Here is a 26,580-nt window from a genome sequence, read left to right as displayed (position 1 = left end):
AAGATGAGGAGAAACTTCTTCACTCAGAGAGTTGTTAACCTGTGGAATTCCCTACCGCAGAGAGTTGTTGATGCCAGTTCATTGGATATATTCAAGAGGGAGTTAGATATGGCCCTGATGGCTAAAGGGATCTAGGGTTATGGAGAGAAAGCAGGAAAGGGATACTGAGCTGAATGAGCAGCCATGATCTTATTGAATGGTGGTGCAGGCTCAAAGGGCCGAATGGCCTACTCTTGCACCTATTTTCTATGTTTCTATGCAACAGTAGGAGCTGTACAGTTTACCTCAGGCCCCTGGGCTAGGGAGGGAGAAAATTAGATAGTGTTTCCACTCTGATGATCTCTGCTACATGTATGTGGATAGGATCAGACTTGGCTGTAATGCTCTTCATGATTGAATATCATATATAAAGAATGGTCACTCAGGCAAGGTATCGAAGGGCTGTCAGTGCCCCAAGAATAGTACCTCAGCAAGAGTCTGTACCTTCAAGAGAGGAGATTTAAAAAAATAGAAGATAAATGATTATAAGGTCACTAACATTGACATACTGAATCCAAAATTTATTTTTTTTAGCAACTGAGGAATATTGTACTGCGGAATCATCAAGAAGCGATTAAAGAACTAGGTGAGTAAAAAGATAGTCTTCGGATTCTGCCAATAATAGATTGGAGACATTGTGATAGATTAACAGACCAGTTAATATTCAAGAAAAAATGTCAAGTCAAACAAGAAACCGAAAGGTAATGAAACAGTAATTTAATAAATCAGGAAATAGGTTAATTTAATACATTTTAAAATTATTCATTTCAGCTATTCTGTTTCCTATCCCTGACAAAATTAGGTATTTTATCTTTGATTTAATTTAAATTTGAATTGTTTGTAATTGCTTATGGCTCAATCATTTGATCTATCTCCGAATGTTAAAAACCCTCTGCTGTTGCACACTTTTCTGCTCTGCACGAGAGTGATCTAACTTTCTCTTTTTTTGCTAGTGGAGAACAGTATATTTTGTATTTACTGGGTAGATTGAGAACACTGAATGTTAAACCAGAAATTCAAAATGTCTTTCATTATTGGGTTGAACTCAAGAACGATTCTAAGGGAAGAAACTTTTAGAGGGAGTAAATTTTGTTCAAAGTTTAGTTTGAAAAAAAGTATTTTTTAATATATTGAAGTGGAGTAGAAATTCCTTTGCGCTGCGCCGTTTTTATGCCTGTGCATGCAGACTTCAGGTATCACAAAGTACAAAATAATCATTAAAATGCTAGGTGCTTCTCATAAACAACATCAAACTGACAGATACCTTCCAATTCGCAAAATGTCCTGATCGAACAACAATCTGAGTGACATCAGACCACATTTACTGCCAGCAATTAGACTTTCTAGCCTCAAAGGGTCAAACCACTAAAGCAGCAGAATAAAAATATGGGCTGGATTGTGATCAAAAACCGCCACCACTGGTTTACCGCCCCAAAAAACGGAAAGACTATTCAATTAAGAACAGTGGAAAATTAATTAAAAAACGGAAAAAAATCCACCCGGCAGGAAAAATCGCCGTTGCACGTGGATTCTCGGCGGAAAACGCGATCCTCGTCAAATTTAGTCTGAGGAAACAAGTTGGGCCTAGGGGAGGGGGAAAACACAAAAAATATTTTTCAAAAAAATTTAAAAATCGCAAAACAATCACAGGACCCTTTTCCAGTGAATTGCTGCAAAATAATTTTTTTTAAACTTTAACTTACCTTTTTTTGCAGGGTTTCATACTTACCGCCGATCAAAGGGCTGCTCCGGCTGGTTTCACCTGGACAGTTTTTTTTCACCAACTACAGATCACTGCTACCACCAAACTCGGGCTCTGGTGGTTTTTTTCAGTGTTGCACGCCGGCGGTCCGCTCCCCAGTGGTATTTCAAAACTGCCGGTGGAACACTTTAATGCAATTCCCACCGGGTGCTTTTCCACCGAAAACAAGGAATACCGCCAGAAAACACGGCGGAAAGGCTGATGAAATTCCAGCCCAATGTGTATTAAATGGTATAATATTCCTGTCATTATAAAACAGTGTATCATCTAACTTATTAGGGCAACTTTATGGGAGGTTTTCTATTAATATAAACGTTAAATCAGTGCATCACAAATGCCCCATTCCAGATGTCGCACTTTGTTACAGAAGGATTTTAAAATGTTGGGTGCTCCTGAACTAATCTAAAACAGATCAGCAATTTGCAAAGTCTTCTAAAGAAATAAATAAACTGTGAATGCCCTCAGCTATACTTACTTGTTGCAGAAAGACTTTCTGGCCTTAAAATGGCAAGCCAGATTAAACGCAGCTCTGCTTAACAGCAGAATAATATATTATACATTACGTGGTATAGCTATTTCTGCACATAAATTCAACTAGTGCTGGAAACTGGTATAAAATGGGCAGCATGATTGGAACATGCATCCAATGAGGTCAGCACGTGCCAAATTGGTACCCGTGTCTAATTTGATGAGGATTGAAGTGCTGATTGTGTTACTTATGACGTTCATTGCCAGCTTGCTGATTGGGGATGGGGAAATTGGGCATCAGTGGCGCCAGTTAAAGGCAGCCTGCCAAATCGTAATGGGATGGTACACTTTGCCTTTACTTAATTGAATCAGTGCTGAAGTGTTCTAATGGCAGGTAGAACAAGTGCAGCAAGCTCCCTCTGATTGTTGGATGCAGCTCTGGAGGTTCTCATTGAACAGGGGAGCAAGAAAAAAGAGGTGCTGTTCTCAGCGGGCGACAAGAGGGAGTCCAGGGAAGTTGGCCAGCAGGTCAACGCAAGAAACATTGCATCCTGGACCTGGCTGCAATGCTGTAAGATGTTTAAATCTTAGCTCGCATCACTCTTACTCTCTGCTTATCCCTGCACCATTTTCAGCCACATCACTCACAAGTTTTCCCTCCTTGCTCCTCTCCTCCAATCACAGCAGCACACTTCAAAGCTAACCCCTTCTGCTGTTACTGGCAGACTCTGCACCTGCTACAGTCCTCACTATTACTTCCCTCACTTCCCCATACATGTGTCATCTATCACGCACCGTCAACACCATTCTATCCTGACACACACATAGAAACATAGAAAATAGGTGTAGGAGTAGGCCATTCGGCCCTTCGAGCCTGCACCACCATTCAATAAGATCATGGCTGATCGTTCACCTCACTACCCCTTTCCTGCTTTCTCTCCATACCCCTTGATCCCTTTAGCCGTAAGGGCCATATCTAACTCCCTCTTGAATATACCCAATGAACTGGCATCAACAACTCTCTGCGGCAGGGATTTCCATAGGTTAACAACTCTCTGAGTGAATAAGTTTCTCCTCATCTCAGTCCTAAATGGCCTACCCCGTATCCTAAGACTGTGTCCCCTGGTTCTGGACTTCCCCAACATCGGGAACATTCTTCTCGCACCTAACCTGTCCCATCCCGTCAGAATCTTATACGTTTCTGAGATCCCCTCTCATCCTTCTAAACTCCAGTGTATAAAGTCCCAGTTGATCCAGTCTCTCCTCATATGTCAGTCCAGCCATCCCTGGAATCAGTCTGGTGAGCCTTTACTGCACTCCCTCAATAGCAAGAACGTCCGTCCTCAGATTAGGAGACCAAAACTGAACACAATATTCCAGGTGAGGCCTCACCAAGGCCCTGTACAATTGCAGTAAGACCTCCCTGCTCCTATACTCAAATCCCCTAGCTATGAAGGCCAACATGCCATTTTCTTTCTTCACCGTCTGCTGTACCTGCATACCAACTTTCAATGACTGATGAACCATGACACCCAGGTCCCGTTGCACCTCCCCTTTTCCTAATCTGCCGCCATTCAGATAATATTCTGCCTTTGTGTTTTTGCCACCAAAGTGGCTAACCTCACATTTATCCACATTATACTGCATCTGCCATGCATTTGCCCACTCACCTAACCTGTCCAAATCATCCAGCAGCCTCTTAGCATCCTCCTCACAGCTCACACCGCCACCCAGTTTAGTGTCTTCTGCAAACTTGGAGATATTACATTCAATTCCTTCATCCAAATCATGAATGTATATTGTAAAGAGCTGGGGTCCCAGCACTGAGCCCTGCGGTACTCTACTAGTCACTGCCTCCCATTCCGAAAAGGACCCATTTATCCCAACTCTCTGCTTCCTGTTTGCCAACCAATTCTCTATCCACGTCAGTACATTACCCCCAATACCATGTGCTTTGATTTTGCACACCAATCTCTTATGTGGGACCTTGTCAAAGGCCTTTTGAAAGTCCAAATACACCACATCCACTGGTTCTCCCTTGTCCACTCTACTAGTTACATCCTCAAATATTTCCAGAAGATTTGTCAAGCATGATTTCCCTTTCATAAATCCATGCTGACTTGGACCAATCCTGTCACTGCTTTCCAAATGTGCTGCTATTTCATCCTCAATAATTGATTCCAACATTTTCCCCACTACTGATGTCAGGCTAACCGGTCTATAATTACCCGCCTTCTCTCTCCCTCCTTTTTTAAAAAGTGGTGTTACATTAGCTACCCTCCAGTCCATAGGAACTGATCCAGAGTTGATAGACTGTTGGAAAATGATCACCAATGCATCCACTGTTTCTAGGGCCACTTCCTTAAGTACTCTGGGATGCAGACAATCAGGCCCTAGGGATTTATCGGCCTTCAATCCCATCAATTTTTCCAACACAATTTCCTGCCTAATAAGGATATCCTTCAGTTCCTCCTTCTCACTAGACCCTCGGTCCCCTAGTACATCCGAAAGGTTATTTGTGTCCTCCTTCGTGAAGACAGAACCAAAGTATTTGTTCAATTGGTCTGCCATTTCTTTGTTCCCCATTATAAATTCACCTGAATCTGATTGCAAGGGACCTACGTTTGTCTTCACTAATCTTTTTCTCTTCACATATCACAACCTTTCACCATGCCATACAGTAACACACTCCCTTTCTTCTTGCAGGAGAAGTTGGCACATGGTGCCAGGGAGCAGGTGCAGATAGGAAGAGGGCCACATTCCAGCCACATCATGGCCAGGATTTTCCCGATTCCCACCCGCACGGAGCGGGGGGAACCGGTAAACCGTGGGACACCCGAAAGTCTCAGTTTTCGGCACGGTTAACTCTGCAGCGTGCATGTGATGTAATGCGCGGGTTTCCCACCTTGAAGCCAGCCTGATTGACAGAGAACACTGGCTGACCAGGATGCCGCAGCAACAAATAAGTGCTGAGTCCAAGAGTGGGGGAGGGCAGGGGGGAGGAGACACGATCTCCGGGGGGTCCAATCCCCAACATGGCGGGGGGAGGGAGACACGATCTCCGGGGGGGTCCAATTCCCAGCATGATGGTGGGGGGTGAGGGGAGACACGATCTCCGCAGGATCAATCCCCAACATGATGGCGGGGGGGGGAAACATTATCTCCGGGAAGTCCAAACCCCAACATGGTGGGTTAGTCATGATCCTGGGGGGGGGGGGGGGATCGGGAGTAAGCACTCTTGCTCCTCGTGGGCCACAAGGATTGCTCCCTGAGGCTGCAGAATCTCGAGCCCCGGGATCCCCAGCCGCCTGCAGTTGAACCTGCACAGCAAATTAAATCAGTCTTCAGGCCTCATTATAATATTTAAAATTCCAACCCGCCTCCTGGCAGAGGGTTGGCTGCCGGCTCCCCATTCTGCCTGAGTAAAAGGTGAAAGTGGGCAGTTGGAGTTGGGTTTTAGACTTTTGCAACTTTCACTTTCCCCCTACCTCCAACCCACCCATTTTTTCATGAGCAAATTCCCCCCATGTCCCCATCAGAACTGGCGTCCATGGAAATTGTGGGCAAGGGGTACTTCTGACGCTAGAGATGATTGACCATCTTCCATTCTTTTTCTCTCTCATTGAAATCTCATGCACTGCATGAGTGATGCTGCTTTGAGCTGCCACTCATTTGTGTCTGCAAACTCTTGCCACTAAGATAACACGTCACTCTCTTCCCTTTCTCAATCCATCAGAAGTAAAGGGCCCAGTTGCAGCAGAGCAAAATGAGAACAGACTTACTGAGCGCGCGCTCTGTCACTCGATTTTACTTTTGCAGGCTCCAGTTCCGAAATTGCCAGCCTCCTGTAGTTCTAAGGGTTAATTAGAGGAGGCCGCATTTGGAGATTTGCCAAGTGCAAGTACCCATGAGCAAGGGCGGGGGAAAGGGTGGCCCAGAAAACTGCTCACCACAGGGCAAGCGTATAACTTGGTCCTATTACAGAGGGCACTGATGCTGACTTCAAAAGCCTAGCCTATAGAAGAAAACTGATGGCTGTGCACCATCAACTGCTCAGTGCATTGGACTGCTTGCCAAGAAGCCTGCACACACTCAGAGAATGGAGGCGTCGAGCTCCAACTTGTGTGGGGTATTTGTACAAGGCATGGAAACAAGGCAGCAAGCTGTGGAGCATGTGTTCAGCTCTATGAACACTGCAGCGATGCCCTCAGTTATGGAGTCTCTGGTTACAGTTCTGACCGCATCGATAGAAACTCAAACTACTGCCATTTTGGGTTTGGTTTCCAACATCGCTCACTCCTGCATTCCGTTCTTGTGCAGAGCAGTGGAAGTATCGAGGTGCAGCCCTGTGAGTGATTGTGGTGGCATGGGAGAGGCACACGCTGTCCTCTCTCAGGATGACCGACCATTGCATCTCCTTTAAACAGTGGCCATGTTGGTGCTAGACAGCCAGCTGAGATGCTACAGTGTGCTCTTAAGGCCACCACTGCTGTCTCAAATGTCCTCAGTAGATTACCAGCAGCCTTCCACCATCCATGCTATAACCACTGAGGTAGAGCCTCAGGAGAACCAGATAAAAGAGCACATAAGACCTGCACCCAGGGGTTTGTATTAGCGTAACTCTTAGTTTTCAAACTTGTTTGTTCACAAATCTCAAATGAACCATTGTGAGCTAGTTTGTTGTTGTGCACAATTTATTTTCATTGATATTTGTTTGACCATGCTTTTTGATGTAATTCCAATTAAGACATTCATTGTGAGGATGTAAGAACGGGCTGTGATGGTTGGAGGGACTGCTGGTGCAGGAGGAGCGATGATTCAACTGAAGCATTTGTCAATGATTCACTGCCATAGAACACTGGCAGCTGGCCGGATTGGTGGTCCTTGCTCTTACTTTTCATCTGTGGCTTCCTGCTGATATTCCTGTTCCTGCCCCTCCACTTCTTCCTCCCAGGTGGTTAGGTTATAGAGCATACAGCACACCACCACAAATCTAGAGAATCTGTCAGGACTGTGCTATGCCTCTGGACCTATCCATGCAACAGAACCTCTTGTGACATGGTTTGGTAATTAGTTGGGAGGTAGGAGACAGAGGGTAGGGACAAACCGAATATCCTCTCATTGGTGGGATGTGACAAGTGGTGTTCCCAGGGATCTGTACTGGGGAATCAGCTTTTCACTATATTAATGACCTAGATGAAGGAATAGAGAATTTATATCCAAGTTTACAGATAACAGTGTGTTAGGAGGCATAGTAAATTATGTAAATGGGAGTCGGAAGTTACAAAGTGATGGACAGACTAAATGCGTGGACAAAACTGTGGCAGATATCGTGAAGTGTAAGGTCACCCAGATAGACAAATTAGAATATTTTCTAAATAGTGAGAAACTAGGAAATGTCAAGGAGCAAAGGATTTGGGTCTTTAGGAGCATAAATCTAGTGCACAGGTACAAAAAGTACTCAAGAAGCCTAATAGAGTGTTGGGATTTATCTCAAGGGACTTGGAACATAAAGGGGAGGGAGTCATGCTTCAGTTGTACAGAATCTTGGTCAGATCTGATCTGGAGTACTGCATTCAGTTATGGGCACCGCACCTTAGGAACGGTACATTGGCCTTCGAGGGGTGCAGCGCAAATTCACCAGAATCATACCAGAGCTTAAAAGGTTTTAAAATTATGTGGACAGGTTGCAGAAACTTGGCTTATATTCGCTTGTATTTATGAGGTGATGTAATTGAGGTGTTTAAATGGTAAAAGGATTCGAGAGGTTGGATAGCCCCTTATCCTCCTTGGATATGGGTTTGTCACCAGAGGACTGGAGGATTGCAACTGTTATAAAAGAAAAATAAACCTGGCCAGCCTAACATCAGTGGTGGGGAAAGTTTTAGAGACAAAATTAATTGGCATTTAGAATATGGACTTTCAAAAGGTGTTTGACAACCTACTACATAATAGACTTGTAAGCAAAATGAAAGGGACAGTGACAGCATGGTGACAAAATTGGTTAAGGAACAGAAACCAGTGAGTTGTGATAAAAGTTGTTTTTCAGATGGGAGGGAAATATACAGTAATGTTCCCCAGGGGTCGGTAGTAGGACCACTGCTCTTTTTGATAAACTGTATATTGATGGCCTGGACTTGTATACAGCATAATTTCAACATTTGCAGATGATACAAAACTCGGAAAAGTAGTAAACAATGAGAAGGACAGTAACGGACTTCAAGAGGACACAGACTGGAACATGAGCAGACACAGAGCAGATGAAATGAATGCAGAGAACTGTGAAGTGATACATTTTGGTGGGAAGGATAAGGAGAGGCAATATGAACTAAATGGTACAATTTTAAATGGGGTGCAGGAACAAAGAGACCTGGGGGTGGAAGGTGGCGGGCCAATTTGAGAAGACTGTTAAAAAAGAATATGGGATCCTTGGTTTTATTAAAAGAAGAATAGAGTACAAAAGCAAGGGAGTTATGCTGAACAATTATTAAACACTGGTAAGCCTGGAATATTGTGTTCAATTCTGGGCATCACACGTATGGAGGATGTCAAGGCTTTGGAGAGGGTGGAGAAGAGATTTACTAGAATGGTACCAAGGATGAGGGATTTAAGTTTTGTGTAGAGACCGGAGAAGCTGGGGTTGTTCTCCTTTGACCACAGAAGGTTAAGAGGAGCTTTGATGGAGGTGTTCAAAATCATGAATAGTTTAGATAGAGTAAATAAAAATAAACTTTTCAGCAGCAGAAGGGTCAGTAACCAGAGGACGTGGATTTAAGGTGACTGGCAAAAGAACCAGAGATGACATGATATAAAAATTTTTACGTAGCGAGCTGTTATGACGGGTTACACGAGATCAGAGTCAGAAGAACGTAGAGGTTGGAAGAGGGTTTGTAGGGATGGAGGACGTTACAATAGGCATAAGTGAGATGATCGATGGGTTTAAACACGAAGATGAAACCTTTAAATTTGAGACATTGAGGGACCAAGAGTCAATGTAGGGCAGCGAGGACAGGGGTGATGAGTGAATAGGATGGTGCAAGGTAGGATATAGGCACAGAGCTGTGGGTGATCTAAAATTTATGGAAGGTGGAGGATGGGTAGCAGACCAGTAGAGCATTGGAATAATTGAGTCCGGAGGAGACAAAGGCTTGGAACTGAGGTAGGAATGGAGGCAGGCATTGTTATCCTGCTTATTTCGTGGTATGATGATGAAAGAAGCCAACAATAGCTGCAATCTGCATTTAGGGTGGGGGTTGCAGAGAAACTATGGTGCTCATCAGCTCTCTTCCCAGTCCCTCCCCCAATTGATTGTACTTCCTCATTGGTCCATTTCATTATTTTTTGTTGCCTTTTTAATGAACATGTTTGATACCCAGTTTTCAACTTCCCTGATGCCATCTTCAAAAATCATTTATTTTACTTTTACCTTCCATTGTGGGCCTCCTGCTGCCTAAAGTTCTGCAGCTTTCCAGCCTCATCACCTGCTACAAAGTATAGGCAGTTTCCTATTATGCCTGATAAATAATGGGCCCACACAGGTCAGGGACTGGAGGTGAGGGATAATGAGGCTGAAGTCGATAAATGGGACACATCAATGTCTCTTTGGTCCCAGGCTGCCGGTCGGTCCTCCTGGCACAGTGTGCTTCCTTTGTTGCTTTTCCCTGTTCACTAGCCCCAGCCTACTTCTCCAGTCCCAAGCTCCCCATCCTTCCAAACCTGGTGCAGCTTGCCCATTGGTTGCTCTTTTGTCATTCCTTGTCACTACTTACCTCCTCAGTCACTACCAGTTTTTGCATTAAACTTTGGAAATTGGCCTTTGATTTCTGTAAAATACTCATGCTCTAGCTTTACGGTTGGTAAATACATTATAAGTATTGTGAGTGGTTTAAAAAGTGTAAAGCTAATATCTCAACTCAGTATTGGGAAATCAGCAAAGAGAAGGCCAAGGATTTTGGTGTTCAGCTGCTGGCATGGGCACAGTTGGAAGGGGATCAAAAGAGGGGAAAGGGTGGGAGAAGATGTAGATGGGAAAAGGGGAAATGCCAGGTGAAGGGATGGGATGATAATAGGGGGAAGTGAGAAGTGCAAGAGTGAAAGGGCAACTGGATCAGAACACACAAAGCTGGGGAGAGTAGAGGAATCTACCACGGGTGAGGAGTGGCGACAGCGAGGACATATGGCGACAAGAAATGGTTGGATAAGAATCGGGATTGGGGGACATAATCGAGAGAAAGACCGGGATGGGAGAGGGACAAGGAAACAGGAATGTAAAAGGAACGTGACCACAATCTGGCAAAAAGGCAGATGAACAGAACAGAAGAGATACAGGAAGAGCACAACAGGAGGCCCACTGATGGTAAGACACATATCTGGGACGAAAGGACAGAAGTGGCACATATATGCAACAGGATGGGACAAAGATATGAACAAAACAATGAAAATAAAGGAAGAAAACAAAATCATAGAGAAAAAAATTAGAAAAGGAGATAGACGTAGATGCAATAGACCACAAGGAAGCAACAGAAAAAACAACAGAAATAGAAATAACAAGAAGACTAGAGACATGAACATGGTATGGACAGGTAAGACACCCATCGTATCCATCGGCATATATAGTTTCGATTTAGTGCGTGGTTTGTCATATTTTGGGTGTTAGTTTAGGTATCACACCTGTATATGTGCAATTACTGTGATAGTTGCACCTAATTGGCTCAAAGTTTATATTAATAAAACAACAACAAATCAAACTGAAGCATTACAGATATATTGTAATGTTTTTCACACACTTGACATCAACTGATTTAAAGTTTTCTGAAATATATTCTTATGCACTGTGAATGGTTTTAACAGGTGCATTTATTTTATTTATGTCTATCTGGGAGAGAACTTAAAAACGGCTAGCAGGAAAATACGTAGCAAATTCTAAAAGAACTGAGGTTCTGAGTAAAAATCCTGAGTTGAAACATGTTTATTTAAACAGAATCTTTTAGCAGAGCTACGTACTGTTGCAGAGATATGTGGTAAAGAGAGAAATACTAATCACTTTAAACTTTTCTTCAGTTTTATCTTGATTCTCACAAAATAAAATCCTCTAAGCAGTGGGACAGTTTGCCTGTTTGAGATTTTAGTTAGGGAGTTATTTATTGAATCTCTCAAGTAAACGTCTGATTGTACACCTTTGACCACAAAGGAAACATTTAAAAAACTGTAAGGCAAAATGTTAATGTTTAAAACAGGGAACTCTAACCTTGTTTTGTGCTTTAGTGTGTGTAAGTGTCAGATGTATATAGATTTTAATATAATAAATAATATTTGTGTTTTTTTTTCCTGAGAAAGTGGCTGTTGTCAAAATAGTTTACCCATTTCATATTGTACCTAACTATGTGAGAGAAAGCAATAGAGACGTGACTGTGTACTCATCATCATAGGCAGTTCCTCGGAATCGAGGAAGACTTGCTTCCACTCTTAGCATGAGTTCTTAGGTAGCTGAACAGTCCAATATGAGAACCACAGTTTCTGTCACAGGTGGGACAGACAATGGCTGAAGGAAAGGGTGGGTGGAGAGCCTGGTTTGCCGCACGCTCCTTCCGCTGCCTGCGCTTGATTTCTGCATGCTCTCGGCGATGATACTCGAGGAGCTCAGCGCCCTCCCGGATGCACTTCCTCCACTTATTGCGGTCTTTGGCCAGGGACTCCCAGGTGTCAGTGGGGATGTCGCACTTTACAGGGCGGCTTTGAGGGTGTCCTTGTAACGTTTCCGCTGCCCACTGTTGGCTCGTTTGCCGTGGACGAGTTCCGAGTAGAGCGTTTGCTTTAGGAGCCTCGTGTCTGGCATGCGAACTATGTGGCCTGTCCAGCAGAGCTGATCGAGCGTGGTCATTGCTTCAATGCTGGGGATGTTGGCCTGGATGAGGACGCTAATGTTGGTGCGTCTATCCTCCCAGGGGATTTGTAGGATCTTGCGGAGACATCGTTGGTGGTATTTCTCCAGCAACTTGAGGTGTCTACTGTACATGATCCACGTCTCTGAATCATACAGGAGGGCGGGTATTACTACAGCCCTGTAGACCACGAGCTTGGTGACAGTTTTGAGGGACTGATCTTCAAACACTCTTTTCCACAGACGGCCGAAGACTGCACTGGCGCACTGGAGGCAGTGTTGGATCTCGTCGCCGATGCCTGCTCTTATTGATAGGAGGCTGCCGAGATAAGGGAAGTAGTCCACATTGTCCAGAGCCGCACCGTGGATCTTGATGTCTGGGGGGCAGTGCTGTGCGGCGAGGACAGGCTGCTGGAGGACCTTTGTCTTACTGATGTGTAGCGTAAGGCCCATGCTTTTGTACGCCTGATTTTTGCAGAGTGACAGCTGCAGGAAAAATGCAGGAATAGCGCCAGCCTTAATACATGGCCTTCTTCGACCTTACAAAGGCCTTTGACTGTACTGTGTACTAACAAGGTAATAAAAGAGCTACAAAAACACAGTTCAGCCTTCCTGCATGGAAGGTCAAAAACCAGTTTCATAGTGAAATGTGGACATGCCACATGCCCCCATACACAAATGTATTTATTTATGTAACTAATCCATGAGGGAAATATATTTATTTATCTGCAAGAGCTAATGGAAACTATTATTTTGCACGAACTAATAAAATAAATCACTTACTTCATTCCATCTGAGCACATCCAAATCCCTGTGCACTTTTCTATTACACTACCTCAACATCTTCTTCTTTACAATGGCAATAACTTTCAACTCACCATTAGATCTGCTTGCACAATCTTGAGTGCATTTTTCAAAAGAAGTCAAATTTTTCATCTGCATGGAAACCTACTATGTTGAGTCTCACTCCTAGCCTGCTCCAGGAACATCACAGTTAGAGAGCAGCTTCACTGAAAGCGAAAGTGGCTGCAACTTCCAACTGGCTAATAGCTAATTGAGAGCTGCTGTAACCTGGAAAACCAAACTACACGGATGAGCTTAGAGTCCAATCAGTAACATCACAGAGCGGCTTGGAAGGGAGGGGGAGGTTCACCCTGTCAGATCTTCATTGAGGTAGACATAGCCATGTTTTGAAAACAGATCAAGGATAGGGTTTTCCACCACTGTGCTCGCCAGCCTGTGATTTTTCCACGTTCACTTCAATAGGTGGAAAAGTGTGGCTGGCAAACACAGAAGCAGAAAATTTAAGCCTATATATTTTGAAACATAGTTTTAATATAAAAAATAGTGCAGCACTTTGTATAATTAAAATTCAATTAAATATATTTACATCGCTATTATATTATTCCAAGTAATGACAAAGTGCTCCGATGACATCAGTAGGAAGCCTATGTTGACATTCCAATTGATGAACAACTAACATGTAGGGCTAAAAATCCGGGGACCTAGCTGTTATGTATGCAATAAAGGTACAAACTGAGTACTATTTAACTGAACAAGGTACAACCTTGGCTCTGCTTTATTACGGCCGAAAGTGCCTGACTCACAAAATGGCTGGCCTTTTATACCAGAGCAACACCATGTGCGTGCTGCTCAGTGGCCTCCAACAATGACACCATTTGGTGGCTACAAACAGCTTGTACATACATGACACTAACGCCACCTGTTACTGGCAAAATGTTGCGTTAAGAGGGCGGCCGTCGCTCTTTTGCCAGCTGGTGATGGGACCCACAGCATTCTCCATTTTCGAAGGTCCGGCAGCATTGCCGGTAAGATCCAGCACCCTGAAAATTGAAATGAGTGAGATGTGATGTCAATTGGCATAACATCACCATGGTGAACTTGGTCCTTTGCACTGAGTTCAGCACTGCGTTCTAAGCTCGCCGTGTAAACCGACTGTGCAGCAGACTGACAGAGGCGCTGTCAGCATCTCTTAATGGACACAAACATCTTTCAGGTAAGTTTGCATTTAAGCTTTTGATGTCGTGGCTTGCTGCAATAGATGTGAAAAGTTTTTTTAAGTTTGCAGGGAGTGCTGCTGAATTCTTTCAAGGCCTCGGATGGTAAAGGCAGGCCCCTGAGAAGACAGAAAATGCTGCAAATACTCAGGCGGCCAGGCAACATCCATGGAGAGAGAAACAGAGTTCACGTCTCCGGTCCAGATGCTGCCTGACCTGCTGAGTATTTCAAGCATTTTATGCCGTCAGTTCAGATTCGCAGCAAACACTCGCAGAGGGAAGAGGAGGAACCTGAAGAGGAGGGAACGGAAGGAAGGATACAACCCAGACGGACCTTTTCTGGCCGGGATATCCGGGATGAAATCATCTGCCTGCGGTACCATTGACCACAACCTCAATTCCCCTTTCAACATTTGTCCCATACCTTACCATTCCTCTGCACTGACCATCACAGTGTCCTCTTGGCCAAGATGCTGAAATAAAAGCCACCACAAAGTAAACTTTCCAGTCCAACGTTATACATCAATCCATCCAATATAACATGAAGAAATCAGCTCATCACGCTTATGCATTCCCTTAGTGACTGTCTTGTGTTGGGCCTTTGCCTATCCCACTGATGTCATGCAGTGCTACCCCAGTGGCTGCAGCATGGCTGGGGGAAGGCTGCTGACTTTCAGTGGGGAAACTGCAAATGGCCTTGCTGGTTGACTTTGAGGAGCTGGTGGTGTCAAATCGAGAGACGGTGCTTCTTTTTCTTCTTCACTCTCCTCTCCCTCTTCATGACCAACCACTGGCTGGGCAGGCTGCATTTCTTGGGTGTGTGAAATGAGGAAGGGTGGAGTTGTGGTGAGGGGAGGGTGGGAAGTTAGAGGTGTATGCGCAAAGCGGATAACGCATGAGGATACCAGCATCTTATTCTTTCAGCCCCGCCGCTGACCAAGTGCTCAACAATGCTCCTGCTAATGGTCTGCACAGTCTGCTCTAAGGGGGCGAGCTGAGGCTACGAATGTGAGGTGTGCCTTGATTAATACAGATTTTTGGTAGGTGAGTGATGTGGTGGAGTCATGCATTTAGCAGTGTTTGTGGCAGTTGTCAGGAGATGACTTTTGAAGATGCATTCACTGACCATGACCACTGGTCTGAAGTCATGAAGTTTCTTTGGGCACTGGAGCCAGTTGGTGGGGGCATCATTGCTGGCGGTGACAGCTTTGGTGATGTAGTCCTACATTGTTCTTTCTGGATGGCCTCCTGACCCCTCTGGGCAGAGGGCCCGCCTCTCTTGCAATGTTGACCCTCTGCACAAAGCCGGAGTGCTGCGTGCGAGACCCCGAGTGCCCCTTCTCTGGCTTGCTGACCCATTTGTGTTAGTGCTGAGTCACTTTTCCTATTTATTGAGGTTCGCTAGGCAATTCAGCTGAAGATTCCCATTTGGAACTTTTTTTTAAAGGCCTAAGGGCTGAGCAGGGAGGTCTTACTGCAGTTGTACAGGGCCTTAGTGAGGCCTCACCTGGAATATTGTGTTCAGTTTTGGTCTCCTAATCTGAGGAAGGACGTTCTTGCTATTGAGGGAGTGCAGCGAAGGTTCACCAGACTGATTCCCGGGATGGCAGGACTGACATATGAGGAGAGACTGGATAGACTGGGCCTGTATTCACTGGAGTTTAGAAGGATGAGAGGGGATCTCATAGAAACATATAAAATTCTGACGGGACTGGACAGGTTAGATGCAGGAAGAATGTTCCCGATGTTGGGGAAGTCCAGAACCAGTGGTCAGTCTAAGGATAAGAGGTAAACCATTTAGGACTAAGATGAGGAGAAACTTCTTCACTCAGAGAGTTGTTAACCTGTGGAATTCCCTACTGCAGAGAGTTGTTGATGCCAGTTCATTGGATATATTCAAGAGGGAGTTAGATATGGCCCTTCTGGGTAAAGGGATCAAGGGGTATGGGGAGAAAGCAGGAAAGGGGTACTGAGGTGAATGATCAGCCATGATCTTATTGAATGGTGGTGCAGGCTCGAAGGGCCGAATGGCTTATTCCTGCACCTATTTTCTATGTTTCTATGTAACTGCTTTTGTTCACTTCATTTTTATTTTTATTAGTTCATAAGGCATGGCCCTTTTAATGCATTGCCCGTTTAATTTTCCACAATGCCAAGCGAACTCCATTGCCTCACTTCCAGAGACAATTGGAGCATCGAACAGCAACTTCTGGACAGCAACTTCGACTCCCATGCCTGCACTAATGCCACCAGAAGAATGAAAGGTGATCTTATCGAAACATATAAGGTAATGAGGGGGCTCGACAAGGTGGATGCAGAGAGGATATTTCCACCCATAGCGGAATCTAGAACTAGGGGACATAGTCTCAGAATAAGGGGCCGCCCATTTAAAACTGAGATGAGGAGGAATTTCTTCTCTCAGAGGGTTGCAAATCTGTGGAATTCTCTGCCCCAGAGAGCTGTGGAGGCTGACATTGAATATATTTAAGGCGGAGATAGACAGATTTTTGAGCGATAAGGGAATAAAGGGTAATGGGGAGCGGGCAGGTGTAGGGTGTTTGTTTTTCACTGTGTCTGATTCGTAGATCTCGGAACTTATAGTGGGAAAGGACAGCACGTGGCACAAAATTTTGGCATAACCCAGTGTCAGTTTTATTACGCACAAAAAACAACTAAAACTACAGAGCTAGACTTCTGAGAGAAATCGACTGAAATCATACAATCACCCTTCCTGGCTGTAGCTATTGTAGGTTTGTGGTCATTGGTTCCGTGACCGGTTGGTTCTTCTTCTGGCTATTCTCTGTAGTGCTGTTCCTTCCGTGTACATTCCGTACTACATGTCCTTCCGTCTGTTCGTTCTTTCAACCTGTGTCCATTTGTACAGGTGTCCTCCTGTGTGCTTCTTCCATCTGTTCCTGTCCTTCTGCTGAGCTGCTTCTAGCTCACATATTTATATCCAGATTTTGACTGATCTCCCGCCACTGCGGTTTTGTTAAAGTGTTTGCATCGATGCATTGTTTTGTGGTCCCCTTGGTTGATTGACTGTAATAATGCACTCGTCTGTTTTCCCATTTGTACACTGAGTCTGCAAGGCTCAAGTTGATTTCTCATCTTAACACCTCATTCCCAAAAAATGTGCACCTGGTGGGATTCCTTTTTACAGACTCAATGTCTCCAGTGGCTGTTTTCCCCACCCTGGTCAATCAAGTTCAGGGCCTCACGTAACAGCTACATTGTTGTTATGCATGAAGTCAGTTTTGGTTCCTGACCACAGAATGTCCTTAATTGTCCAGTTTAATTCCAAAAGCTTGTATTAAATTCCAAAAGCTTGTATTAATCAATTTTTAGTTCATGGTCTCCTTCTGTGCTTTTCTGAAGATTAGTAACCTTACACAGGGAAGTGGAGCTGAGTCCATGATATGAAATGGCGGAGCAGGCTCAAGGGGTCAAATGGCCTACTCCTGCTCCTATTTCTTATGTACCAGGATGGCGTTACACAGTAAGTTAGCACTGGGCTAAAAATCTTTGGCCCCCCTCAAGGCAAATTTTTCTCTTGTAGAGTTTTGTCCATTTTCAGTGGCCATGGTGACACTGGCCACTCTCGTAGCAGACACAAATTTTTGGCCCATAAAGTTTTAATTTTAATTTATTCTTTTCACATTTCAGTAATTTGTATGCAATATTAGCTCAACAAGATGTTTCTAGTCTGTGTTTTGTTTGACATATGAAGGGATACATTTTTGCCTGGCACCTGACAATTTTGGTGATAATTCTGCAGAAAATCTGCATAAGTTTCCACCAATGTGATCATGCATCATTTTTAACTGCTGCTGTGGTGATAAATTCACTGAGATAAACCCAATCGAATCCGAGCTACTTAATAAGCCGACTGACCTAGATCTCTTTTGAACATGTAAATGATTTAGAAATAACTCTTGAAAAAAAAAATTTGTGACGTATAGTTTATTTTAAAGGGGCAAAATTAAGCTGTCTACCAACATGTTGTTATTGGTTTATTGGCAAATTGAAATGATCTGCTAATAAACTGTGATCTGCATTTTACTTTTAGGCTTAGAAATTCCTTCAGATATTATGTTAATCTCGTACACAAATTGAGCGTTAATCTGGAGGAATTTCTGTTGTACACAAATACGGAGCTTTCATTTGCTTCCAGTGCTTCTTCTAACATTCCTCCGTTGTGTGAACGACAGTCCAAGGTTAAGTTGTGTTCTTAAATGCCCATTATGGTTGCCTTGTGTAGAATTCTACATATTTGGACATGTTGCAAATATTTCATGTATGGTGCACGGTCACAGCTTGTCCTGGAGCCATGGAGGGAGATGGCACGAAACAAAGCTGCCTATACAACTATAGAATTATTTTTATGGATGCAACATTCAGTGTTGCATTGATAGACAACTTGGAGGAAAGGGATGAAAAGGAGAGATTGGCCCAGGAAGCCAGAAGATTAAGAACAGAACAATCGACAGTGCCCCATGTGTTGAATGAATGATATGAACTTCCCCGAGGATCAGTATCTGAGAGGGCTGTAGCTCAGCAGGAAGGCAACCGCTGATTTCTGCCATCTGACAGAAGAATACCTGCACGCACACTGCACTACCCATGGCAATGACAGCCCAAGTAAACTTTAACTCCTATACCAGAGTTATTCCATTCATCCACCATAGATATATTTAGTCAGTTTGATGTACACCATCACCTTAAAGATTTTGTATTTGTCCAAGCAACCATTTATTTAGATTTTAGCGTTTAGTCATGGCACAAGGAGAACAGGCAGACAGACATTTTTCTGTAATTGTGTTTTCCCAGGATGTAGAGCATGATAGAATGTACACATAATACTATTCATGCGCCTGTAAACAATGCCATTGTGTATCTCAACAGGGCTATTCTCTGCAATATTTGAATGATATATACGACAACCATCAGAAAATCATGCATGCATTGAGCTGATTAGAGATCCGACATGGATTTGTAAAGGGTAGGTCATGTCTAATGAACCTAATGAATTTTTTGAGGAAGTAACGAAAGTAATATACAGGGAAATGTCTATGGATGGAGATTATATGGACTTCCAGAAAATATTCAATAATGTTCTTCATAAGAGACTGTGAGCTAAACTTAAAGCTCATGGCTATGAAAGCAAATTAATTGACCTGGTTAGGAGATTGGTTAGGCTGTAGAAGTCCGAGATAATGGGTATGTACTTGAATTGAAAGGAAGTGACCAGTGGTACCATACAAGGATTTGTTCTGGGGCCTCTCCCAGAAATTCCGTTGCGCCCCGTTTGGGGTGATAACTTTTGAAATCTCGGAAAGATATTGGTAGGCGATAATCATTTTCTGCTCCTGGGAAATTCAGGTTTAGCGCTCCAAGAGGGAAGTGGAGCGCTAAATCAGGCGCTAACCACTTCTCTTAGGGCGCTAAAGTGCGAAAGTGGGGCGGTAGCAGCAGAGTGCAGAGTGCAATGATACCGGTATCAGAGGCTGCTTCCCTCGCTTAAAGGGCAGGACCAATGATGGTTAACAACATTCTTCTGCTCAGTTCTGGGTTGAAAGGGAACCTGTGTGACTGCCATTACTGTCATGTATTCAACTATCATTGTAACCCATGGATAAGCTGACCTAAGTTGTACATCTTGAAAACATTGACCACAAGGGAGTGAACTTGTGGGAGACACTCCTAACCTGGACTTTCAGGTATAAAAGGGGAAGCTCCACCCACCTTCATCACTTGAGGTCTTGGTAATAAAGGTAACTGGTCACAGAGTGACCTTCTCTCAAGTATGGGCCTCGTGTGCATTTATACTGTATAGTAAGCACATATCATTGGCGATGAGAAACTGGGATTTAAACCACGCAAGCATGGCCACTAGCAGCACAGAAGAGAGGTACTGTGTTGGTGATGATTGGGACGATTTTATTGAGCGACTACAGCAAAGTTTTGTCACTAAGGAATGGTTGGGACAGGATTCGGCCGACAAACTCAGGGCTCATCTCCTGACGGTTTGTGGATCCAGAACGTACTCCCTGATGAAGGACCTTCTAGCGCCAGAGAAGCCGGTGGACAAGACTTTTCGAAGAGCTCTATAAGTTGATCAGGGAACACCTTAAACCGGCGAGCAGCATACACATGACGAGACACCAGTTTTACATGCACCGGCGGCGAGAAGGGCAAAGCGTTCCTGACTTTGTGGCAGATCTCCGGCAACTGTCGTAAGTTCCCAGATGCATGCGGAGCGGCGATGCTGCGAGACTTTTTTATTGAGGGCATCGGGCACGCTGGGGTTTTCAGGAAACTGATTGAGACCAAAGACTTGACCTTGGAAGCGGCTGCTCTGATTGCCCAGACATTTATCTCAGGGGAGGAAGAGACCAGAATGATGTATGACAAAAATCTTGGCTCAAATGCGGCAAATGACCAGGGAGTCAACATTGTTAACGCAGCACACAGTTCTTTAGGCAGACAAAGGCAATCGGACATGCCCGAGCATGTAGTCGAACCCAAAGGGGGAATTCAACAGAGACAATGGCTAGCTGAACGGCAATTCATGTCATTGCAATGGACAATGTGGCAGTAATGGGGCCATCAACACCTGTTAATGATGCACTTACGGACAGTTACAGAGACAGTCAGAGACGATCGACTGGTAATGGACCTTTTGTTTCCAACAACGGGGCCTCCAGCTCATGTTGGAGGTGTGGAGGCAAACACCCAGCCAGAGCCTGCAGGTATCAGCAATATACCTGCAGAAACCGCAACGTCAGCGGTCACTTGGCGCGTATGTGCAGGAAGCCTGCAGCCAGGTTGATGTACGAGGAGGACGGGCCCGATGTAAGCCTCTACGAGGCCAAATGAATACTGGGGGAAATTGCTGGAAGCTGAAGTTCAGCGAGTTCATGTGGAGCACATATACAGTTCATATACCAGGACGCCACCGATAATGATGAAAGTGCTCCTCAATGGCATCCCAGTATTAATGGAGCTAGACACGGGGGCCAGCCAATCCCTGATGAGTATCAAACAGTTCGAAAGGTTGTGGGTGTCCAAGGGCAGGAGGCCAAAATTATTGCCGATAGACGCACAGCTACGGACATATACAAAGGAGATCATTCCGGTGCTAGGCAGCGCCACAGTAGTCGTGACCCACAAAGATTCGGAGAACAGGTTGCCACTCTGGATTGTCCCGGGGGATGGTCCCGCACTACTGGGGAGGAGTTGGCTTGCTGTCATGAACTGGAACTGGGGTGATGTCAATGCAATTTCTTCTGTGGAGCAAGTATCATGCTCACAGGTCCTGGACAAATTTGACTCATTATTTCAACCCGGCATCGGCACTTTAATGGGGGCCAAGGTAGTGATTCAAATAAACCCAGACGCCAGGCCAGTACACCACAAGGCCAGAGCGGTGCTGTACGTGATGCGGGAAAAGATAGAATGCGAATTGGACCGCCTGCTGAGGGAAGCATCATCTCGCCAGTCGAATTCAGTGACTGGGCGAGCCCGATCGTGCCGGTGCTCAAGGCGGATGGGGTCGGTCAGGATATTCGGTGATTACAAGGCCACCATCAATCGGGTGTCACTCCAAGACCAGTACCCGCTACCGAGAGCGGAGGACCTCTTTGCGACGCTATCCAGTGGCAAACTTTTTTCAAAATTGAATCTGACCTCAGCTTACATGACCCAGGAGCTGGCGAGTGAGTCGAAGAAGCTGACCACCATCATGACACACAAGGGTTGTTTGAGTATAACAGATGTCCATTCGGGATTCGTTCGGCCACCGCGATCTTTCAGCGAAATATGGAAAGTCGATTCCAAGGACGGTGGTTTTTCAGGACGACATCCTCATTACGGGTCGTGATACTGGAGAACACTTCCACAACCTGGAGGAGGTGCTACGCAGACTGGACCGGGTAGGACTGTGACTGAAAAAGGTGAAGTGCGTCTTCTTAGCTCCAGAGGTAGAATTCCTGGGGAGGAGGGTAGCAGCAGACGGGATCAGACCCACTGCGTCCAAAACGGAAGCGATCCAGAGAGCACCCAGATCCCGTAACATGACGGAGCTGTGTTCGTTCCTGGGGCTCCTGAACTATTTTGGCAACTTTCTTCCCAAATTGAGCACACTTTTAGAGCCGCTACAGGTGCTCCTACGCAAAGGTCATGATTGATTCTGGGGGGACAGCCAGGAAAGGGCTTTTAATAGAGCACGCAACTTGTTATGCTCCAACAAACTTAACGTTATATGACCCGTGTAAGAAACTTGTTCTAACGTGCGATGCGTCGTCCTATGGGGTCGGGTGTGTGTTGCAGCATGTGAATGCCAATGGTCAGTTACAGCCGGTAGCTTATGCCTCCAGAAGTCTGTCCCAGGCAGAAAGGGGCTACGGGATGGTAGAAAAGGAGGCGCTCGCATGTGTATATGCGGTAAAAAAAATGCACCAGTACCCGTTTGGCAGGAAATTTGAGCTGGAGACAGATCACAAACCCCTTACGTCCCTTTTGGCCAACAACAAGGCCATAAATGCGAATGCATCGGCCCGCATACAGAGATGGGCACTTACGTTAGCCGCCTCTGACTACACAATTCGGCACAGACCGGGCACTGAAAACTGCGCCGATGCAATCAGCAGGCTAACCACCACTGAGGGGGCAACTCAGCATGATGCTGTGATGGTCATGGCTGTCGAAGCTTTCGAAAGCGAAGGCTCACCTGTGACAGCCCGTCAGATTAAAGTCTGGACAAATAAAGACCTGCTACTGTCTTTAGTTAAGAAATGTGTCCTGAATGGGGACTGGGCAGCCATGTACGGGGCATGCCCTGAGGAATTTAAACCGTTTCTTAGGCGCAAGGATGGACTCTCGATTCAGGACGATTGCCTACTGTGGGGAAACCGAGTAGTCATGCCCCAGATGAGCAGAGAGGTGTTTATCAGAGAACTTCACAATGAGCACCCGGGCATTGTCATGATGAAGGCAATTGCCAGGTCACACGTTTGGTGGCCAGGGATAGATGCAGACCTGGAACTTTGTGTTCGCAGGTGCAACACGTGTGCTCAGCTGGGCAACGCACCCAGGGAAGCCCCCCTTAGCCCCTGATCCTGGCCCGCCAAGCCATGATCACGCATCCATGTGGACTACGCAGGTCCTTTCATGGGAAAAATGTTTTTGGTTGTAGTAGACGCCTACTCTAAATGGATTGAGTGCGCCATTTTAAATTCAAACACATCCTCTGCCACGGTAAAAAGTCTACGGGCAATGTTCGCCGCCCATGGTCTACCGGATGTCTTGGTCAGCAACAATGGCCTGTGCTTCACAAGCACTGAATTCCAGGACTTCATGGCAGGCAATGGAATCAACCATGTCAGAACGGCACTGTTCAAGCCGGCCTCAAACGGCCAGGCAGAACGAGCCCTCAAAAGTTTGTCACCATCCTCAGTAAGCTCCCTGCTGGAGTGGAGCAAATCTACAGAACAAACGGGAAATTGTTCAACCTCTGTCCCCTCCAGTCCAGATCCAAGGTTGTCACATGCCTTGGGTCTTGGAAGAGTGCTGACATTGTGGACTGCCTCAATATGAATATGTCATGGCATCTGCTCAGAAAATCAGCTTTCAAATGCATGATTTGATGTTGGTTGTCACATACGAGTGAGACATTCAGCATGTAGTAACCTTTTCACCATCATCATAGCAGTCCCTCGAAATTGAGGAAGACTTGCTTCCACTCTAAAAGTGAGTTCTCAGGTGACTGAACAGTCCAATATGGGAATGACAGTCTCTATCACAAGTGGGACAGACAGTCGTTAGAGGAAAGGGTGGATGGAGCGACTAGTTGGCCGCACGCTCCTTCCGCTGCCTACGCTTGTTTTCTGCATGCTCTTGGCGATGAGATACGAGGTACTCAGCGCCCTCCCGGATGCTCTTCGTCCACTTAGGGCGGTCTTTCGCCAGGGACTCCCAGGTGTCGGTGGGGATGTTGCACTTTATCAAGGAGGCGTTGAGGGTGTCCTTGAAACTTTCCTTTGCCCACCTGGGGCTCAGCCAGGCCTCGGTTTTCTCATCACCTCACCGAAGGGCCTTGCTCAGCACCGAGTTTATGGCTCGCATCCCGCCACAGGCAACTAGGCCCATACAGCAGTGCCTGGTCTCCAGTCGTCTTGGACCCCCTTGCCACTGTACCAAGACCTTGCTCTGCTATGCCAGTGTGGTAGCCAGTGTGCAATGGCCAACCCACGTTAAAAGAACTCACGCACAGGCATCTTCCACCCTTCAAAATGAAGTTTTGGACCTGGAATGTCAGGACCCTCATGGACTACCGCAACAGCGACAGGCCGGAACGCTGCACTGCTTTGTTGCCCAGGAACTTAAACGCTTCGATGTCGACTTCGATGTCGACATCAATGTCCTAAGCGAGACCCGGTGGGCAGGGGAAGGCCAGCTCAAAGAACAAGGTGGAGGTTACACTTTCTTCTGGAGAGGCAAACCAGAGGAAGAACACTGCCTCCACGGAGTCGATTTCACTATCAAAAACGAGCTGGTCGACCGCCCCAGAGACTCCCCCTGTGGGATTAGCAAACATCTCATGACTCTCCGACTCACCCTATTCTGGAACCAGTGCGCCACAGTTATCAGTGCATACGCCCCAACACTTGACGCAATATCTTTTAGGCAGATGTAGGCTGGTGAATCTTTTTTTACAAATTTGCTACCAAAATGCGGTTGATGCTGATGAATAGTTGCGTGACCCCTTGAAATTTGGGGAATCTGACACTCTGAAGAATCCCATGGCCCTCTTACTTCAATCAATATCTGCAACATTTCTCAACTGACTGAGAAATGGTGTAGATATTGCCTCAAAGTATGAGCGTTGGCTCAGTGATAATACTCTCAATTCTGAGTCAGAGGATCGTGGGTTCAAGTCCAAATTTAGAGACATGAGCATATAATCTAGGCTGCCCCTTCAATGCAGTACTGAGGGATTGCTGCACAGTTTCGAATGAGACATTAAACTGAGGGCCTCATCTTCTCTCTCAGGTGGACATCAAAAGTCCTGTGGCCCTATTCAAAGAAAAGCAGGAAGGAGTGTTCTCCCGTTGTCCTGGCTAATGCTTATCCCTCAATTAACATCACTAAAAACAGATTACCTGGTCATTTATTTCATTGCTATTTGTAGGACCTTGCACTGCTGAAATTTCTCTACATTACAACAGTGACCACACTTCAAGAGTGCTTCATTAGCTTTAAAGTGCTTTGAGGTCATGAAAGGTGCTATTTAAATGCAAGTTCTTTTTGAAGTAGCCAGAAAGCAACCATAGTAAAAATACCGAGCGGTCATAATTTTGACAGCCACTGACAGTGCAGTGTGTGAGATTAGGGTGTTCTGCAGATCACCTTGTAACATGAGGCACAATTGCTGCACGGCCTTCCTTAAGAAATGAAGGGGGCAAAATTCCCCTGTTGTGCGTCTCCCATTAGCACCTCCGGGGGGGGGCAGTAAAGCCGTGCCCCGCTGGTAGTGTTCCGGGCCACTGCGCCTCCAGTGATGACATCATCGGCGTGCGCGCCGACCCCTTTTCGCCTTGCGGCGGCCCCGTTCCACCCCGCGGCAGAATTGACGCGTCGCAAACCAGGCCACACACCCATCGCGGGGTGAAAGTTACAGGGGGTGTGCGGTGGGCACCGCCATATTTTTTTCGGCCGCTTAGCGGTCTGGTCATGCATCGATGTTGCGGGATCCGAGCGAGCCGTGATCGTGCAGCCCGGCACTCCATTTCAGTGCCAGGCTGTGGCTACAGCACCCCGCATCCCTGGTGTTGCAGTGGACGCTCGTAGCGTCCCTCCATTTAACGGGAGGGGGGGCATTGCAACACGTCAGTGCTACGTGAAGAGGTCACGTAGCGCTCAGCAATGCGCCCAGGTAGCAGTCCTGATTCTGTCCCAAAAGGAAGTAGAGCACGCAACATCCTGTGAGTTGCTGTAACCCGAATTTTGCTTCCGGGCGGGACTTCTGTGCCAGGCGCTGAATGTCCGGTTCCGGAGAGGTTACTACCCCCAACCATGAGCGATGGCCAATTTCGATCCCAAAGTCTTCTTAGACACTCACTGTTCCTGGATGAGGTGGCAATAGTATAAATGAAGCTGGAATATTTGGGGGACAGAGTACAGCCGGGTGTTATGTCGATTTCTCCAGTCCAATTGTACCAGCTACGTTCTTGCTGCTTCACGTCTTGATTTGCCAGGATAAGGGAAACCACTCTATCTGACTGTCAGCCTTAATGGCAAGGATGGAATGGGGAAGGCTCTGATAAATTGTAAGCCAGGCTTCAGTAAACTCCAAGGTTCGCCTTCAGCAACCAGAATAAAACCAAAATAAACAAAGTTGAATTGTTCTAATA

At 45.7% G+C, this 26,580-nt stretch overlaps 1 protein-coding gene across 4 annotated transcripts in view; it reads left to right on the top strand.

Moving 5' to 3' along the window:
* Nucleotides 1–26,580, top strand: part of LOC139280197 (sperm-specific sodium:proton exchanger-like) — a 654,445-nt gene that overhangs the window by 317,598 nt on the left and 310,267 nt on the right. For all 4 annotated transcript variants that reach the window (XM_070899784.1, XM_070899786.1, XM_070899785.1 and 1 more), the window contains one exon: nt 574–625. In XM_070899784.1, coding sequence (XP_070755885.1) covers nt 574–625 — 52 coding nt within the window. The remainder of the gene's footprint in view (nt 1–573; nt 626–26,580) is intronic.

Source organism: Pristiophorus japonicus, chromosome 14, assembly GCF_044704955.1.
Source record: "Pristiophorus japonicus isolate sPriJap1 chromosome 14, sPriJap1.hap1, whole genome shotgun sequence".
Taxonomy (NCBI): Eukaryota; Metazoa; Chordata; class Chondrichthyes; family Pristiophoridae; genus Pristiophorus; species Pristiophorus japonicus.
Note: the sequence above shows the minus strand (reverse complement) of the source record. Positions and strands in the feature narration are given on the sequence as shown.